The 20,202-nt window shown below is 37.2% G+C and overlaps 1 protein-coding gene and 1 pseudogene across 1 annotated transcript in view; one reads left to right on the plus strand and one right to left on the minus strand.

Annotated features, from left to right (window-relative positions):
- LOC124985193 (cytochrome P450 2C19-like) overlaps positions 1 to 20,202 on the plus strand; it is a 50,956-nt gene that overhangs the window by 6,728 nt on the left and 24,026 nt on the right. The window contains exon 5 of the mRNA XM_047553685.1: positions 877 to 1,053. Within this exon, the coding sequence (XP_047409641.1) occupies positions 877 to 1,053 (177 nt within the window). The remainder of the gene's footprint in view (positions 1 to 876; positions 1,054 to 20,202) is intronic.
- On the minus strand, positions 16,239 to 18,143 carry LOC124985192 (GTP-binding protein 4-like; annotated as a pseudogene).

Genomic DNA, 20,202 nt, shown 5'->3' on the forward strand with positions numbered 1-20,202 from the left:
GTAAGGCCTTGGGGGACTACACAAAGGATGACCTCAGTGGACATCCTGGTACTCTTTAAAAGCTCCCATTGCCCACAAGGCCTGTCCTGCAATCAACACTTGGAGACTCCTCATCAAAGTACTTGGCAGGAATATCTTAATTCAGGAAGAGAATATTTTCTTGAAGAAGAGAGAAGATTAGGGACAATGAAATGCTGTAGAATCCTTGAGTTGGGTCTGGGGTTTTGGTCTTTAGCTGCTATCCTAGCTATAGAGATCACTGGGTTAGGAAAGACAACATCGTTGTTTTTATGGTGTGTGGATCATAAAACCTCACAATTTTTCTCTGTGCTGAGTTGGCATGTCCTATACTCTAATTAATATTTGAGTGCTCTTTAGAAGTTGCTTGGCTGCTCTGGAGGGGAGTTCGGGGTCATGTTGTCTTTGGGCAACCTCCACTCCTAGGACACTCATTCCATGTCTGAAGCTGGTTGTTACAAATAAAGCAGCAGGGAGTAGTGTTGTGCTCCAAATCGTTTCCCCAAATTCCTTAATCTCTTTTCTTATCTACAAAATGTGAATCACATTAATTCATCCTGTCACATATCATATTTTGGGGTAATTGGTGCAGAATAAAGTGAAGTGGTATAAAATTAAAATATAGAATAAAGAAAGTTTATAAATTTCATTAATGATTATCACTATTGATGTTCTGCTCAGAAAATTCTCCCCTCAATCATTGTATAAACCTAGAGAATTATATATTTTCAATAAAATGACACCTCAAGATAGATCCAAATTTTATTTACATATAGAGCAATAAGTTCTTACCAGAGCTTACAATATGTCACATGTTATAAATACTTTTTATGAATATATTATTGTTTTCTCTTATAGGTCTGCAATACTTTCCCTGCTCTCACTGATTATCTTCCAGGGAGTCATAACATTTTAATAAAAAATATGAATTATGCAAAAAATTATATTTTGGAGAAAGTAAAAGAACATGAAGAATCCCTGGATGTTAAAGATCCCGGGGACTTCATTGACTGTTTCCTGATAAAAATGGCCCAGGTAAAGTGTTGACGACAGCTCAGTTGTTTGATTTATTGATGATATTATGGTTTGTTGAACTCCTTTAAATTTGCTGAGGGTGTTATGTTGTCAGGACAATAGTGATTGTCAAGCACTTTGATAACCTAGGGGAGCATGAATCTCCATGAAGCAGCATGGAAAACATGAAATTATAAAATAATTCGAACATGCTGACTCTTCTGTAGATACAAATAATCTATGTGAAGAGAAACAGAATGCACCCTTCGTTGTTTGAAAGAGTTAATAAACAGACAAATTCTCAGCTAGAATGGCTCAATAAAAAGAAGACATGATGCAAATAAATACTGAAACAAAAACCAAGAACACGGCTACTGAAAGAGGCAATTTCCAATCAAGTTATAATATATAGAACACCACGCCATGACATGAAGATGGAGTTCATCACTGAAGAGTGTTTGGGAGCTGGAAAGGAGCAGCTTACCCTGGGTGCACCTGCTGCATGTCCTGTGGATTGAATAGGCCTTGACATGGGCAGTGGTGGACAGCAGAGTGAACTGCAGATGGGTTGGTTTTGCAGATAGTGGTGTGTGGTGGGCAAGAGTAGGTGGAGGCATGAGAGAAGCCTTGTTGAGTGTAGCTTTCAGTGAAGTCACACATATACAGAGCTAGAGATTGGTGTCTGTCAGGGACTCTGCAAGAAGGAATGTGCTGTCACTGCCGCATGTGTTGAAAGGTTATCTATTCCCATTGGCTTTCCTTGGCACCCTTGTCAAAGACCATTTGACTGTAAATGTGAGGCTTTCTACTGAGGATTGCTTTAGCTATTCTGGGTTTTTTATTCTTCCAGATGAATTTCATAATTGCTTGCTCTTAAGGTACGTCATTGAGATTTTAATTGGAATTGCATTGAATCTGTATAGCACTTTAGGTAGTATGGCCATTTTGACAATATTAATTCTTCCTATCCAGGAACATGGGAGATCTTTCCATCTTCTAAGGTTTTCTTTAATTTCTTTCTTTAGTGTTCTGTAGTTCTCATTGTAGAAGTCTTTCACCTCTTTTGTGACATTGATTCCCAAGTATTTTATTTTTTTCGATGCTATTGTGAATGGGGTAGTTTTCCTAATTATTCTTTCCAAAGATTCATCACTTATGTATAAAAATACATTAGATTTATGTGCATTGATCTTATATCCTGCTACTTTACTGAATTCACTTATGAGATCTAAAAGTTTTCTGGTGGAATTTCCTGGTTCCTCTAAGTATATAATCACATCATCAGCAAATAGGGATAGTTTGAGTTCTTCTTTTCCTATTCGTATCCCTTTAATTTCTTTGGTCTGGCTAATTGCGCTGGCTAGAGTTTCAAGGATGATGTTGAATAGAAGTGGTGGAAGAGGGCATCCCTGCCTTGTTACAGTTTTTAGGGGGAATGCTTTCAGTTTTTTACCATTTAGAATGATATTAGTCATGGGCTTAGCATAGATGGCCTTTATAATGTTGAGGAATGTTCCTACTATCCCTATTTTTTTCAGTGTTTTGAGCATGAAGGGATACTGTATTTTATCAATGCTTTTTCTGCATCTATTGAAATAATCATGTGATTCTTGACTTTAAGCCTACTGATATGGTGCATTTATTGATTTCCTGATGTTGAACCAACCTTGCATCCTGGGATGAAACCCACTTGATCATGGTGCACTATCTTTTTAATATGTTTTTGTATGTGATTTGCTAAAATTTTGTTGAGAATTTTTGCATCGATGTTCATTAAGGATATTGGTCTGAAATTTTCTTTCCTCAATGTGTCTCTGTCTGGTTTAGGTATCAGAGTAATATTGGCTTCATAGAATGAGTTTGGGAGGGTTCCCTCCTCTTCTATTTCATGGAATACTTTGAGGAGTATTGGAATGAGGTCTTCTTTAAAGGTTTTGTAGAACTCGGCTGAGAACCCATCTGGTCCTGGACTTTTCTTTGTTGGTAGGCTTTTGATGACTTCTTCTATTTCATTATTTGAAATTGGTCTATTTAAATTGTGTATGTCCTCCTCGTTCAGTTTAGGCAATTCATATGTCTCTAGAAACCTGTTGATGTCTTCAAAATTTTCTATTTTGTTGGAGTATAGATTTTCAAAATAGCTTCTAATTATGTTTTGTATTTCTTTTTTCTGTAAGCATTTTTTTTATTGTAAACAAATGGGATACATGTTGTTTCTCTGTTTGTACAAGGCGTAAAGGCATACCATTTGTGTAATCATAAATTTACATAGGGTAATGTTGTTTGATTCATTCTGTTATTTTTTCCCTTCACCCCCCACCCCTCTTTTCCCTCTATACAGTCCTTCCTTCCTCCATTCTTTCCCCCCTCCCTAACCCTAACTCTAACCCTAACACTAACTCCTCCCACCACCCATTATGTGTCATCATCCACTTATTAGCGATATCATTCGTCCTTTGGTTTTTTGAAATTGGCTTATCTCACTTAGCATGATACTCTCTAGTTTCATCCATTTGCCTGCAAATGCCATAATTTTATCATTCTTTATGACTGAGTAATATTCCATTGTATATATATACCACAGTTTCTTTATCCATTCATCAATTGAAGGACATCTAGATTGGTTCCACGATCTGGCTATTGTGAACTGAGCAGCTATGAACATTGATGTGGCTGTATCTCTGTAATATGCTGATTTTAAATCCTTTGGGTATAGGCCAAGGAGTGGGATAGCTGGGTCAAATGGTGGTTCCATTCCAAGTTTTCTAAGGAGTCTCCACACGGCTTTTCAGAGTGGCTGCACTAATTTTCAGACCCACCAGCAATGTATGAGTGTGCCTTTCTCCCCACATCCTCGCCAACACCTGTTGTTGTTTGTGTTCTTGATTATCGCCATTCTAATTTGGGTGAGATGGAATCTTAGGGTGGTTTTGATTTGCATTTCTCTTATTACTAGAGATGTTGAACATTTTTCCATATGTTTGTTGATTGCTTGTAGATCTTCTGTGAAGTGTCTATTCATTACCTTAGCCCATTTGTTGATTGGATTATTTGCATTCTTGGTGTAGAATTTTTTGAGTTCTTTATAGATTCTGGAGATTAGTGCTCTATCTGAAGTGTGATTGGCAAAGATTTTCTCCCACTCTGTAGGCTCTTTCTTCGCATTGCTGATAGTTTCCTTTGCTGAGAGAAAGCTTTTTAGTTTGAATCTATCCCAGTTATTAATTCTTGCTTTTATTTCTTGTGCTATGGGAGTCCTGTTAGGGAAGTCTGGTCCTAAGCCGACATGTTGAAGCTCTGGACCTACTTTTTCTTCTATAAGATGCAAGGTCTCTGGTCTGATTCCGAGATCCTTAATCCATTTTGAGTTTAGTTTCGTGCATGGTGAGAGATATGGGTTTAGTTTCATTCTGTTGCATATGGATTTCCAATTCTCCCAGCACCATTTGTTGAAGAGGCTATCTTTTCTCCATTGCATATTTATGGCCCCTTTGTCTAGTATGAGAAAATTGTATTTATTTGGGTTTGTATCCGTGTCCTCTATTCTGTACCATTGATCCACCTTTCTATTTTGGTACCAATACCATGCCATTTTTGTTACTATTGCTTTGTAGTAGAGTTGAAGATCTGGTATTGCGATACCCCCTGCTTCACTCTTTCTGCCAAGGATTGCTTTAGCTATTCTGGGTTTTTTATTCTTCCAGATGAATTTCATAATTGCTTGCTCTATTTCTGTAAGGTACATCATTGGGATTTTAATTGGAATTGCATTGAATCTGTATAGCACTTTAGGTAGTATGGCCATTTTGACAATATTAATTCTGCCTATCCAAGAACATGGGAGATCTTTCCATCTTCTAAGGTTTTCTTTAATTTCTTTCTTTAGTGTTCTGTAGTTCTCATTGTAGAGGTCTTTCACCTCTTTTGTGAGATTGATTCCCAAGTATTTTATTTTTTTCGAAGCTATTGTGAATGGGGTAGTTTTCCTAATTTCTCTTTCTGAAGATTCATCGCTTATGTATAAAAATGCCTTAGATTTATGTGCATTGATCTTATATCCCGCTACTTTACTGAATTCATTTATGAGATCTAAAAGTTTTCTGGTGGAATTTCCTGGTTCCTCTAAGTATACAATCATATCATCAGCAAATAGGGATAGTTTGAGTTCTTCTTTCCTATTCGTATTCCTTTAATTTCTTTGGTCTGTCTAATTGCTCTGGCTAGAGTTTCAAGGACTATTTTGAAAAGAAGTGGTGAAAGAGGGCATCCCTGCCTTTTTCCAGTTTTTAGGGGGAATGCTTTTAGTTTTTTCACCATTTAGAATGATATTAGTCATGGGCTTAGCATAGATGGCCTTTACAATGTTGAGGAATGTTCCCTACTATCCCTATTTTTTCTAGTGTTTTGAGCATGAAGGGATGCTGTATTTTATCAATGCCTTTCTCTGCATCTATTGAAATAATCATGTGATTCTTGACTTTAAGTCTATTGATATGGTGAATTATATTGATTTTTCTTGATGTTGAACCAACCTTGCATCCCTGGGATGAAACCCACTTGATCATGGTGCACTATCTTTTTAATATGTTTTTGTATGTGATTTGCTAAAATTTTGATGAGAATTTTTGCATCGGATGTTCATTAAGGATATTGGTCTGAAATTTTCTTTCCTCAATGTGTCTCTGTCTGGTTTAGGTATCAGAGTAATATTGGCTTCATAGAATGAGTTTGGGAGGGTTCCCTCCTCTTCTATTTCATGGAATACTTTGAGGAGTATTGGAATGAGCTCTTCTTTAAAGGTTTTGTAGAACTCGGCTGAGAACCCATCTGGTCCTGGACTTTTCTTTGTTGGTAGGCTTTTGATGACTTCTTCTATTTCATTACTTTGAAATTGGTCTATTTAAATTGTGTATGTCCTCCTCGTTCAGTTTAGGCAATTCATATGATCTCTAGAAACCTGTTGATGTCTTCAAAATTTTCTAGTTTGTTGGAGTATAGATTTTCAAAATAGCTTCTAATTATGTTTTGTATTTCTTTTTTCTGTAAGCATTTTTTTTATTGTAAACAAATGGGATACATGTTGTTTCTCTGTTTGTACATGGCGTAAAGGCATACCATTTGTGTAATCATAAATTTACATAGGGTAATGTTGTTTGATTCATTCTGTTATTTTTTCCCTTCACCCCCCACCCCTCTTTTCCCTCTATACAGTCCTTCCTTCCTCCATTCTTTCCCCCCTCCCTAACCCTAACTCTAACCCTAACACTAACTCCTCCCACCACCCATTATGTGTCATCATCCACTTATTAGCGATATCATTCGTCCTTTGGTTTTTTGAAATTGGCTTATCTCACTTAGCATGATACTCTCTAGTTTCATCCATTTGCCTGCAAATGCCATAATTTTATCATTCTTTATGACTGAGTAATATTCCATTGTATATATATACCACAGTTTCTTTATCCATTCATCAATTGAAGGACATCTAGATTGGTTCCACGATCTGGCTATTGTGAACTGAGCAGCTATGAACATTGATGTGGCTGTATCTCTGTAATATGCTGATTTTAAATCCTTTGGGTATAGGCCAAGGAGTGGGATAGCTGGGTCAAATGGTGGTTCCATTCCAAGTTTTCTAAGGAGTCTCCACACTGCTTTCCAGAGTGGCTGCACTAATTTGCAGCCCCACCAGCAATGTATGAGTGTACCTTTCTCCCCACATCCTCGCCAACACCTGTTGTTGCTTGTGTTCTTGATAATCGCCATTCTAATTTGGGTGAGATGGAATCTTAGGGTGGTTTTGATTTGCATTTCTCTTATTACTAGAGATGTTGAACATTTTTCCATATGTTTGTTGATTGCTTGTAGATCTTCTGTGAAGTGTCTATTCATTACCTTAGCCCATTTGTTGATTGGATTATTTGCATTCTTGGTGTAGAATTTTTTGAGTTCTTTATAGATTCTGGAGATTAGTGCTCTATCTGAAGTGTGATTGGCAAAGATTTTCTCCCACTCTGTAGGCTCTTTCTTCGCATTGCTGATAGTTTCCTTTGCTGAGAGAAAGCTTTTTAGTTTGAATCTATCCCAGTTATTAATTCTTGCTTTTATTTCTTGTGCTATGGGAGTCCTGTTAGGGAAGTCTGGTCCTAAGCCGACATGTTGAAGCTCTGGACCTACTTTTTCTTCTATAAGATGCAAGGTCTCTGGTCTGATTCCGAGATCCTTAATCCATTTTGAGTTTAGTTTCGTGCATGGTGAGAGATATGGGTTTAGTTTCATTCTGTTGCATATGGATTTCCAATTCTCCCAGCACCATTTGTTGAAGAGGCTATCTTTTCTCCATTGCATATTTATGGCCCCTTTGTCTAGTATGAGAAAATTGTATTTATTTGGGTTTGTACCCGTGTCCTCTATTCTGTACCATTGATCCACCTTTCTATTTTGGTACCAATACCATGCCATTTTTGTTACTATTGCTTTGTAGTAGAGTTGAAGATCTGGTATTGCGATACCCCCTGCTTCACTCTTTCTGCCAAGGATTGCTTTAGCTATTCTGGGTTTTTTATTCTTCCAGATGAATTTCATAATTGCTTGCTCTATTTCTGTAAGGTACATCATTGGGATTTTAATTGGAATTGCATTGAATCTGTATAGCACTTTAGGTAGTATGGCCATTTTGACAATATTAATTCTGCCTATCCAAGAACATGGGAGATCTTTCCATCTTCTAAGGTTTTCTTTAATTTCTTTCTTTAGTGTTCTGTAGTTCTCATTGTAGAGGTCTTTCACCTCTTTTGTGAGATTGATTCCCAAGTATTTTATTTTTTTCGAAGCTATTGTGAATGGGGTAGTTTTCCTAATTTCTCTTTCTGAAGATTCATCGCTTATGTATAAAAATGCCTTAGATTTATGTGCATTGATCTTATATCCCGCTACTTTACTGAATTCATTTATGAGATCTAAAAGTTTTCTGGTGGAATTTCCTGGTTCCTCTAAGTATACAATCATATCATCAGCAAATAGGGATAGTTTGAGTTCTTCTTTCCTATTCGTATTCCTTTAATTTCTTTGGTCTGTCTAATTGCTCTGGCTAGAGTTTCAAGGACGATTTTGAAAAGAAGTGGTGAAAGAGGGCATCCCTGCCTTTTTCCAGTTTTTAGGGGAAATGCTTTTAGTTTTTCACCATTTAGAATGATATTAGTCATGGGCTTAGCATAGATGGCCTTTACAATGTTAAGGAATGTTCCCACTATCCCTATTTTTTCTAGTGTTTTGAGCATGAAGGGGTGCTGTATTTTATCAAATGCCTTCTCTGCATCTATTGAAATAATCATGTGATTCTTGACTTTAAGTCTATTGATATGGTGAATTATATTTATTTTTTTCTTGATGTTGAACCAACCTTGCACCCCTGGGATGAAACCCACTTGATCATGGTGCACTATCTTTTTAATATGTTTTTGTATGTGATTTGCTAAAATTTTGATGAGAATTTTTGCATCGGTGTTCATTAAGGATATTGGTCTGAAATTTTCTTTCCTCAATGTGTCTCTGTCTGGTTTAGGTATCAAGGTAATATTGGCTTCATAGAATGAGTTTGGGAGGGTTCCCTCCTCTTCTATTTCATGGAATACTTTGAGGAGTATTGGAATGAGCTCTTCTTTAAAGGTTTTGTAGAACTCGGCTGAGAACCCATCTGGTCCTGTACTTTTCTTTGTTGGTAGGCTTTTGATGACTTCTTCTATTTCATTACTTGAAATTGGTCTATTTAAATTGTGTATGTCCTCCTCGTTCAGTTTAGGTAATTCATATGATTCTAGAAACCTGTTGATGTCTTCAAAATTTTCTAGTTTGTTGGAGTATAGATTTTCAAAATAGCTTCTAATTATGTTTTGTATTTCAGTCGTGTCTGTTGTGATATTTCCTTGTTCATTCCGAATTTTAGTGATTTGGGTTTTCTCTCGTCTTCTCTTTGTTAGTGTGGCTAAAGGTTTATCAATTTTGTTATTTTTTCGAGGAACCAACTATTTATTTTGTCAATTTTTTGTATTGTTTCTTTTGTTTCAATTTCGTTGATTTCAGCTCTGAGTTTAACTACTTCCTGTCTTCTACTACTTTTGGTGTTGGTCTGTTTTTCTTTTTCTAGGGCTTTGAGCTGTAGTGTTAGGTCGTTTATTTTTTGAGTTTTACTTCTTTTATTAAATGTGCTCCATGAAATAAATTTTCCTCTAAGTACTGCTTTCATAGTGTCCCAGAGATTTTGATATGATGTTTCTTTGTTCTAATTTACCTCTAAGAATTTTTTAATTTCCTTCCTAATATCTTCTGTTATCCATTCATCATATAGTAGCATATTGTTTAATCTCCAGGTGTTGGAGTAGTTTCTGTTTTTTACTCTTATTTATTTCTAATTTCAATCCATTATGATCTGATAGAGTACAAGGTAGTGTCTCTATCTTCTTGTATTTGCTAACATTAGCTTTGTGGCATAATATATGTTCTATTTTAGAGAAGGATCCATGTGCTGCTGAGAAGAAAGTGTTTTCGCTCTTGGTTGGATGGTATATTCTATAAATGTCTGTTAAGTCTAAATTATTGATTGTGTTATTGAGATCCATGGTTTCTTTGTTCAATTTTTGTTTGGAAAATTTGTCCAGTGGTGAGAGAGGGGTGTTAAAATCACCTAGTATTATTGTGTTGTGGTCTATTTGGTTTCTGAAATTGAGAAGGATTTGTTTGACATACATGGATGAGCCACTGTTTGGGGCATAGATGTTTATGATTGTTATATCTTGCTGATTTATGCTTCCCTTAAGCAGTATGAAATGTCCTTCTTTATCCCTTCTGACTAACTTTGGCTTGAAATCCACATTATCTGAAATAGGATGGATACCCCAGCTTTTTTGCTGTGTCCATGTGCATGGTATGTTTTTCCCCATCCTTTCACCTTTAGTCTATGGTTATCTCTTTCTATGAGGTGATTCTCTTGCAGGCAGCATATTGTTGGATCTTTCTTTTTAATCCAATCTGCCAGTCTATGTCTTTTGTTGATGAGTTCAGGTCATTAACATTCAGGGTTATTATTGAGATATGATTTGTATTCCCAGTCCTTGGCTCATTTTTAAAATTTTATTTATTTATTTTTTTTTGACATGACTTGGTTGCTCCTTTATTTGACAATTCCTTTAGGATGATTCCTCCCTTTGCTGATTTGCTTCTTTGTTTTTCATCTCTTCCTCATGGAATATTTTGCTGAGAATGTTCTGAAATGCCAGCTTTCTTTTGTAAATTCTTTTAGCTTTTGTTTATCATGGAAGGATTTTATTTCATTGTGAAATGTGAAGGTAAGTTTTGCTGGGTATAAGATTTTTGGTTGGCATCCATTTCCTTTGAGGGTTTGAAAAATTTTGTTCCAGGCTTTTCTAGCTTTTAGGGTATGGATTGAAAAATCTGCTGATATCCATATTGGTTTCCCCCTGAATGTAATTTGATTCTTTTCTCTCACAGCCTTTAAAATTCTGTCTTTATTTTGTATTTTAGGTATTTTCATTATAATATGCCTTGGTGTGGGTCTATTATAATTTTGTGTATTTGGAATCCTATAAGCCTCTTGAACTTGATTTTCCATTTCATTCTTCAGATTTGGGAAATTTTCTGATATTATTTAATTGAATAGATTGTTCATTCCTTTGGTTTGTTTCTCTAAGCATTCCTCAATCCCAATAATTCTTAAATTTGGCCTTTTCATGATATCCCATAGTTCTTGTAGATTCTCTTCATGATTTCTTTCTGTCTTCTCTGTTTGGTCAACTTTGTTTCAAGGTTAAATATTTTGTCTTCAATAGCTGATGTTCTGTCTTCCAGGTGTTCTATCCTATTATGCTTTCTATGGAGTTCTTAATTTGGTTTATTGTTTCCTTCATTTCAAGGATTTCTGTTTGTTTTTTTTTTTTCAATATCTCTGACTCTTTATTGAAATGATCTTTTGCTTCCTGTATTTGCTCTTTTAACTGTCGATTGGTGCTATCATTCAATGCCTGCATTTGCTCTTTCATCTCATTGTTTGCTTCCCTGATCATTTTAATTATGTACATTCTGAACTGCCTTTCTGTCATTTCTTCTGCCATGCTGTCATTGGATTTTATTGATGTAACATCTAGATTTGTTTGGGGCATTTTCTTCCCTTGTTTTCTCATATTGTTCAGGTATCAGTGGATCGCTGAGATACTGCAGATTTCCTCTATTGACTTATAATGTCCCTGAAGATTTCTAGCATATCCCCTCTTATTCTTCAGTAGCCTGCAGTCTTGGAGGAGGTTGATAAAGCGGTGCTCCACAAGGAAGCTGCCTCTCTAAGGGTGGTGACCCTCAGGTGGGGTATATTCTCTGCTAGTGGGCAGAGGTGCCTCCACTTGTTGACCAAAGGTCATACAAAGGGGAACTAGGGTGCTGGCTGAGGCAAGGCCTCTTTGGACCTATGTCTCTGGTTTTACCGTCCTTTTGGGAAAACCTCACCCAGTGGGGAGGTCTCGCTGGTCAGTTTCCTTCCTAGAGGTTCCCCTCAATCCACAACTACCGTCTGGACTGGGCTGCCTTCCTCTGCAACGTTCCCAGGGGCCCAGACCTACCTCCTGGGCCTGGGAGCCTCGCCCTTTGCAGACGAGTCTCCTTAGTCTGCCCCTCCTCAGAGAATCTGCCCGCAGTCCTGGAACCTTCTCTCCGCCCTTGAGCTTGTCTCTGTGCGGCTCTTCCACCAAGAAGCCTCCTAGGTCCTGGGACCCTGCTCTGCACCTAATCACCTGGCTATGTGGCCTCTCCTCTGAGCAGCCTCCTGGAGCCCTGTACAGTCTCTCCGAGTCCCAGTGATCTGCCCGCACGCTTCTTCCTCTGGGCAGCCACCCGGTGTTCTGGTGCGGTCGCTAGGAGTCCAAGCAACTCACTGCGCACCTCCTCCTCCCGACAACCACCCGTAGCCCTGGTGCAGTCACTCTGAGTCCAAGTGACTCACACGCTCCTCCTCCTCCTCCTCTGGGCAGCCCCCCGGGTGTTCAGGAGCGATTGCTCTGAGTCCAAGCGACCCACCGCATGCCTCCTCCTCTGGGCAGCTGCCCGGAGCCCCGGTGGGTTGCTCCAAGTCCAAGCATTGTGCTGAGCACACCTCCTCTACGATGCTCCCAGTTGTCCCAGTTCACTGCTCCGGTGCTGGGAGGGGTGTCTTGTTGTGCAACTCTACTTCACAAAGTTCCCTGCGTTCTGGGACTACTGCCCCATCTGGGATGCCTCCCCAACGGGAGAGACTCACCTGGTGGCTTTGAGTTGGTCCAAGTCTCTCAATATCTCCTGTTCTTGAATCCTGAGTCCTGGAGCAACATGGAATGCAGCCACCCTCTAGTCTGCCATCTTGAAAAACCCCGTGTTTCATGTTTTCAAGTGGGAATGTGAGTCCTCCAACTGTGGTGTTGGGTGTACAGACTGTTAGGCAATACAGAGTCCCTTGAATTTGCACATCAATTTTAAGATGAGATTGTCAATTTCAGCAGAGACCCAGTGTGGAATTCTGGCAAGGATTGCACTAAGTTTGTATCTTATCAGTTTAGGGAAAATTGTCATTTATAAAATCAAGAAGAAATTCATCTATCATACATTGAATCCTCTTGAAGTTAACTTTAGTGCTTTTTACAAGCATTTACTGTCTTCTGTGATCATCATCTGTCTCCAGTTCAAATCTACTCTTCTTTTCTCAAAAACATATGTAGCATGAAATGAACACACCCCTCTTCTCCACTCCATGGTTTGGTGCCTGTACTCTGATTTCTGTCTGGTTGGATCTGCCTGTCATGGGTAAATAGTGAAAGACCTTCTGACATATGTGACCTTTTTGTTCCTGTCTTCTTTCATTCTATATAATGTGCTGGAAGCTCATCTAAGTTGTAGCATTTATCACCATTTTCCTCTTTTGTGTGGTTGAATGATTTTATATGTTATAGGCATACATATTACGATTTAAAGATTTTTGATAGAATTCACCAGTGAAGTAATAAGACTCCACCTTTCTGTTTTGGAGAATTTGATTATGAAAATCTTTTTAACTAGTTGTTGCAATTGTTCACATTTTCCATCTTGACCTTGAGTCAGTAATTGTGATTTGTGTGTTTCTAGGAATTTTTCCTGTTTTACAGATTATCTCATTTGCTGTTGTTTATGATAATCTCTTGTTGCCATTTTTTTTCTGAGTAGTACATCCCTGCTTTCATTTATGAATTTAGTGTTAGTTGTCTTGTCTTTATTTGTATTTAGTCCAGCTAATGATTTGTGACATTGGCTTCAGTTTCTGAGAAGCAGTGTTTGCCTTGGGTGATTGTTCAACTGTTTTCTCAGTCTGGTTTTCATTTATTCTTTCTGTGGACTTTGCATTCTGTCTACTCTTATTTCCTAGTCCTGGGGTTGAAAAGTTACATTGTATTTAAGCTCTTGTCTTCTCTTTGATTTTATGTTCTACTCTCCTAATTTTCCCTAAGAACTGGTTTTTGCTTCATATCATTGTTATGTTATATTGCATTTTGTTTTTTTTAGCATTTCAATACTATCTACTTTTCCTATTAATTTCATTTTTAACCCATTAGTTGTAGAAGAGCACGTTGTATAGTGGAAGATTTTCCTTCTTGTCTTGAATTCTAGTTGCATTCCGTTGTGAGCTGAGAGGATAGTTCCTATGATTTTGTGATTTTCAAATTAATTGAGAATTGTGTATGTCCTAAGTTTCCTAGAGAATAGAAGAGTGTATGTTCTCCTGAGAAGACTGTATATTCTTCTAGTTTCTGTTCATTTGTCAATGTTTACCTTGTATATGTTGAGCTCTATTGATTGATGGATATGCATGTGCACAATAACGTTACATATTTTTGATGAACTCATCTCTTAGTTTTAACTGATCAACATTTTTCTATTGAAACTTTAAAATTTACTGTTTTTTTTCTCTGTGTTTTTAGCGTTTTTTTTCTTATTATTTCTCATGTGGGTTTCTCTTAACTTGGTAAATTTATTATAGCTGAGTTGATTCTAAGCTTCAAATTGCATACAGATAGTCTGCTCCCTTACAAACTCATCTCTTTTTATGTTGTTCTTGCTCACAATCTACATCTTTAATTAGTTTCCAAGTACCATTTATTTACAGTTGTTTTTTCATGCATATTTATTTAATATAGAAACTAAAAAGAACTAAATAGAAATAAATAATATCTGTATATTTTCTATTTACCCATGTGATTATTTTTACAAATGATCATTATTTCTTAATATGGCTTTGATTTATTATCTGGTGTTCTTTGCTTTTTGTTTTCTCTCATATTTTTATTGTTGCCTTATAGTTGTACTTATGGTGGGACTTATTTTTACATATTTGTACATGCACATATTGTAACAATATGATTGGGCCAATATCATTCCCCAGTACTCCCCCTTTTTCTACCCTCTTCCCTCCCTGATCCCATTCCTCTACTGTACTGATTTTTCTTCCATTTTCATGAGATTCCCACCACAATATTTTTTTCTTTTTCCCATCTAGCTTTCTTTCACACATGACAGAAAACACATGACACTTGACTTTCTGAGTTTGGCTTATTTTGCTTAATATAATGTGAGAAAGTCCCATCTCTTTTCTGCAAATGGCATAATTTCATTCTTCTCTATGGCCAAATAATACCATATTGTGTATATATATCACATTTTAAAATTCATTCATCCATTTATAGATGTCTGGGCTGGTTCCATAGTTTGGCGATTGCAAATGTGAAGTTTGTGCTGCTATAAGCATGTGTTGTGACAGTAGGCTGACTTTAATTTTTCAGGATAAAGACCAAGGAATAGTATAGCTGGGTCATATGGTTGTTCCATTCCTAGTCTTTTGAGGATCTCAATACTGATTTCCATAGAGGTTGTTCTAGCGTATGTTCCCAGCAACAGTGTACAAGTGTTCCTTTCCCTCCACATCCACCCTCACTAGCATTTATTATTGTTTGTATGTTTGATGGCTCCCATTCTAACTGGAGATGAAATCTCAGAGTAGTTTTGATTTGCATTTCCCTCATTGCTAATGATGTTCAGCATTTTTTTTGAAAGTATTTGTTGACTGTTTGTATTTCTTCTTTAGTGAAGTATGTAGTTCATTTGCCCATTTATTAATCAGGTTATTGAATTTTTTAGTGTTAAGTTTTTCTTTGTTTTTTAAGGTGAATTATCATTTGATTTTTTTTTTATTTCTATGTTTCAAATTTTCTTGGTTCTTTTTAGACTATCATGCTGGGTGTTAAGCTTTTTGAATTCTTTATCAATTCTGAATATCAATCCTTTGTCATAAAAGTAGCTTGGAAATATTTTCTCCTGTTTTGTAGGTTCCCCCTTTATTTTTGCAATTGTTTCTTTTGCTGTGAAGAAGTTTTTAAATTTGATGCCATCCCATTTATTAGTTCTTTTTCAAAAATTTTTTCTTCTGAAGGTTTATTTTGGATAAAATAGTTGAAGACAGATTGCAATGATACATTGTACAAAAAGACTAGAAAAAGATTTGAGAGTTTTTAAGCACAGGGTCCTAACACATTCATAAGTGAGTCTGCTTCCTATCTTGCAAAGGAGGGCTCGTAGCCTCTGTCTATGCTCACCAAGTGGAGTGCTTTCTTCATAAAAAGGGCCCTTCAGATGTGGTGGACCAAATCTCCCTTTGCGATAGAAAGTGTTTTCTTCATCAAAACAACCTAATGACACCAGTAAATCTTTCCACTTCTGCAAATCTTTCGTAGCAGTTCGTTTAAAGTCTGTTGTCTATGACTATGAGGGATGGCTTTATCCTTTTACTTTTTTACTTTAATGGGCCATGCTTTCTTGTTTCCTTGTATGCCTTGTGATTTTGTTTTATCTTTTTTGTTATTGAAAAATTGACATCTGAAGCTGATGTGGTGACTGTGAAGCAAACACTCCACTGAATGCAAAAATACCATCTACTCAAAAAATTCACAGTATTATGAAATGACATAAAATTCCTACACCTACATATGGTTACTCAGTTTTCAGGAAAGAAACAACCACTTTAGTTATTTCCACTGTCTTTTCAGTTACTAGATCATGATTCCAATTTCATGAAACCAAACCATTCGAAACCAGGAAATGAAAACAGCAACATTCTAGCCAAACCACATCAACTGAAAAGGATGCTATCTCCTGTCCTTTATACCAGCTTCCCTCTTTCCAGAGAGTAAGTGCTTGGGCTTCATATCAAACACATGCCTATTGGCTTCCCCTTTCTTCCCCAAGCGATTTATCTTCTCCTGAGCATCTTCATCATCGTCTTGACTTTCTTCACCATCTTGACCTCCCGAAGACCAGAAATCTCACGTAGAGTTCAAGAGCAACTCCAACTACAGGCTATAGAAGATGGAGGAGCAGATTCCCGCTTTCTCTTAGTGACACTCCAAGATCTCGCCTGGTCTGCCTGCTGGACGTTGTTTGCATCATCCATGTCAACACCAAGACTACGCATCTCATTCTCCAAAACCGTCCGCTGAAACTTCTTAGTAGTTCGAGGCATGCTGGGTCCCTCCCTGTGTATCCTTTTCCTTGGGTTGTAGGATTTTCAACTTCTTTTTTTTCTCTAATTTGTTTTGCCAGCTGTCTGATTTCTCCTATTTCCTCATGTTCACTTTCAGATTCACTATCATACTCCCAGCAGCTGTTCTTAGCTCTTCTTTTTCTAACTCTTCCAGTTCCTTCATGATGGCAGGATCAATATAATCAGCTACATTATGGCCTTCCCAGGTCTCTGGTATCTTATCATATTTTTCAGATGAATTCATTAAATCCGAGTATTTTTGAGGATCCAAAATATAATCAACTCCTATTTCCAGTTGAAGATCTTGTTCCCTTTTCTTCTTGGGCTCCCCAATTTCCATTCTCTTCCTGCATGCCACTACTCCTTCTGGGAGGAAAGGGGCCCACTCCTTATCATCTCTCTTGTTTGGTACAGCTAAGTACAACCTGTTCAGCACCTCATTCACTTATTTCTTTTCATTTTTGTTTCCACTTGGTGAGCCAAAAGCCTATTACAAGCCTCTGTTTTAACTTTAATGACACCTTCCTCAGTCAGGTTGCTGGTCTGTATTACAGGGAATCCTTCGGTCTACAAGGAATCCTTCAAGTCTACAAATATTTTCGGATCATCTTCAGAAAGTTCAGCTATTCATTTCACATCAAATTTGTTTGCTATGACTATAAGAGGCTTATTGATAAAGAGAGGTCTGATATTCTGGAAGGGTTCTAATTGCTCTTTCAGCCTATGTCCACACTGTTCAGACAAGTCCATGACATATGGAACCACAGTGTGAAAGTCAGCCAGGGCTGTGATAGCCTGCATTTTGATGGTGTTCTGATCCTCCCGAGGATGATCCAAAGTCCCTGGAGTATCTATAACCTGCCAACACAGATACTTATAATCCATGTTCCACACAAACAGAGGCTTGGTGGTAAATGCACAGGGCTGAATGTCCACATCTGCTCTTGTCACCTTATTGATGAAGCTGAATTTCCCAACATTTGGGTACCCACACAAAGCAGAGTCCTTGTATTTGGGTCAATGGTTGGCAAGTGGGATAAATGCTGATGCACTCGTTCCAAATATTCCACACTCTGCCTCTGTCACTTGATAATGGTGCTCATTCGCCTGAGGGCAGCACACTTCAGCTGCTTATAGCGGCAGAGAGAATCTCCATATTTCCTAAACCGCAAGTAGTCTTTAGCAACTTTGTCCACTAAATTTTTGGCGGTATGAATGTGTCCTAGAGCCATCTTGTAATGATCCTTGTCATAGAGAATATTCATCAAATCGGCATGAAATGGATGGATATCATCCAATTTGGGAAAATTTGTTACAATCTGTGAGAGTCTGTCCTGGTAATTCTGCTGAGTAAATTTGACTTCTCTCATATAAAAATGTCTAATGTGATGAATTTGGTAATGTTTATGAATCACCGTTGGAGTCTTTTGTTGAGTCTTCAACAAAGTCAAGTCTATAAAGTCCTTGGTGAATGGATCACCATAATCTTCTTGAAATTGTAGTGTGCCATGCTGGTGGTGGGTTGCATGAGGAGACCCTGAGAGGTGGACCCCCATTTATTAACTCGGCATTCATTCCTGAGCTTTAGGGGGTCCTATAAAAATTTTCCACCTATGTCTATGTTGAAATGTTGACCCTATGTTTTCTTTTAGGAGTTTCTGGTCTAACTTCTAGGTCTTTGGTCCATTCGAGTTGCTTTTGTGCAGGGTGAGAGATAGGAATCCCGTCACATTCCTCTATGTGTGGATAGACCACACCAGCACCATTTGTTAAAAAAAAAACGTGTCTTTTCTTTAATGTAAGATTTTGGCACTTTTTTTCAAGGATCAGATGACTGCATCTGTGGATTTGTTTCTGTTTCTATTCTGTTCCATTGGTATATGCATCTGTTTTTCGTCAATACCGGTTTGTTTCAGTCAGCTTTTTTGTCACCGTGACAAAAATACTTGAGGAGAACAATGTAGAGCAGGAATAGTTTATTTTGACCTAGTGGTTTTAGATGTTCAGTCCATGATCAACCAACTCCATAGCTCTGGGTTGGAGGTAAGGTAACACATCATGGTGGAGAAAAGCAGCACAGGGCTTGGCAAACAGGAAGCAAATGAGAAATTTCTGCTCACCAGGGACATCATATAAATTCCAAAGTCACACCCTAAACAATCAACTCCCTCCAGTCACACCCAACTTGCCTGTAGTTAATCAATGGATTAAACTAATCCACTCATCATTTTAGCTCTGAAAATTTTTTCATTAACTCTCATATGAAATTTTGGGGGGACAAAACATATCCAAACCATAATAGTTTTTGTTACTATAACTCTGTAGTATATTTTGAAGTCAGGTGTTCTGATTCTTCCAGCATAGCTTTTTTTTTTTTTTTTTTTTTTTGCTTAGAATTACATTAGCTATTCTGAGTCTTCTGTTTTTCCAGAGGAATTTGAGGACATTTTTTTCTACGTTTTTGAAGAATGCCATTGGTATTTTGATGGGAATTGTGTTGAATCTGCATATTGTTTTTCATAGAATGGCTATTCTAACAATGTTAATTCTGCCTATCCATGAACATGGTCTTTTCATGCTCTTGTGTCTTCTTCATTTCTTCTTCAATGTTCTATCATTTTTGTTGTAGAGGTCTTTCACCACCTTGTTAGATTTATTCATAGGTGATTTTCTTTCTTTTTTTTGAGTTTATTCTGAATGAGATTGTTTTCCTGATTTCATTCTAAGATTTGCTATTGATGTATAAGAAAAAAGTTGAATTTTGTATGTTTATTTTGTAATCTGCCACTTTGCTACTTTTGTTTATCATCTCTAGCAGTCTTTTGGTGGAACTTTCTAGATCTTCAAAATATAGGATCTTATCATTTGTCAACAGTAATAATTTAACTAGATCTCATCCTATTTTTATTGATTTTACTTCCTTTTCTTGCCTAGTTGTTTTGGCTGGAATTTCTATTGTTATAGTGAACAGGAGTGATAGTAGTGAACATCCTAGGCTTGTTCTAGATGTGAAAGAATATTTTCAGTTTTGCCCATTCACAGTGATGTTAGCTTTGTGTTTGTTACTGTATACAACCTTTATGGTGTTGAGGTAGGTTCCGTCTATTCCACATTTCTTCAGTGTTTTTATAATAAATGTGTGCTGAATTTTGTCAAAGCTTTTTCTTAATCTGTTGACATGACTCAAACTTTCTCCCTTAATTCTACTTACATGATGAATTACATTTATTCATTTCATGTGCTAAGCCATCCTTGCATCCCTTGGATAAAACCAACTTGGTCATGTTGTGCAATCTTCTTAATATGTTGTTGAATCTTTTTTTTTTTTTTTTTTTTTTGGGTGCTGGGGATCGAACCTAGGGCCTTGTGCTTACAAGGCAAGCACTCTACCAACTGAGCTAACTCCCCAGCCCCTGTTGTTGAATCTTATTTGCTAATAAATTACTAAGGATTTTTTAAATCTAAGTTCATCAGGGATATTGGTCTGTAGTTCTTGTTGTTTTACTAACTGGTTTTGATATGAGAGGGATACTGGCTTTATAGAATGAATTTGGAAGTATTCCATCATT

The sequence above is a fragment of the Sciurus carolinensis genome, chromosome 5 (genome assembly GCF_902686445.1).
Source record: "Sciurus carolinensis chromosome 5, mSciCar1.2, whole genome shotgun sequence".
NCBI lineage: Eukaryota > Metazoa > Chordata > Mammalia > Rodentia > Sciuridae > Sciurus > Sciurus carolinensis.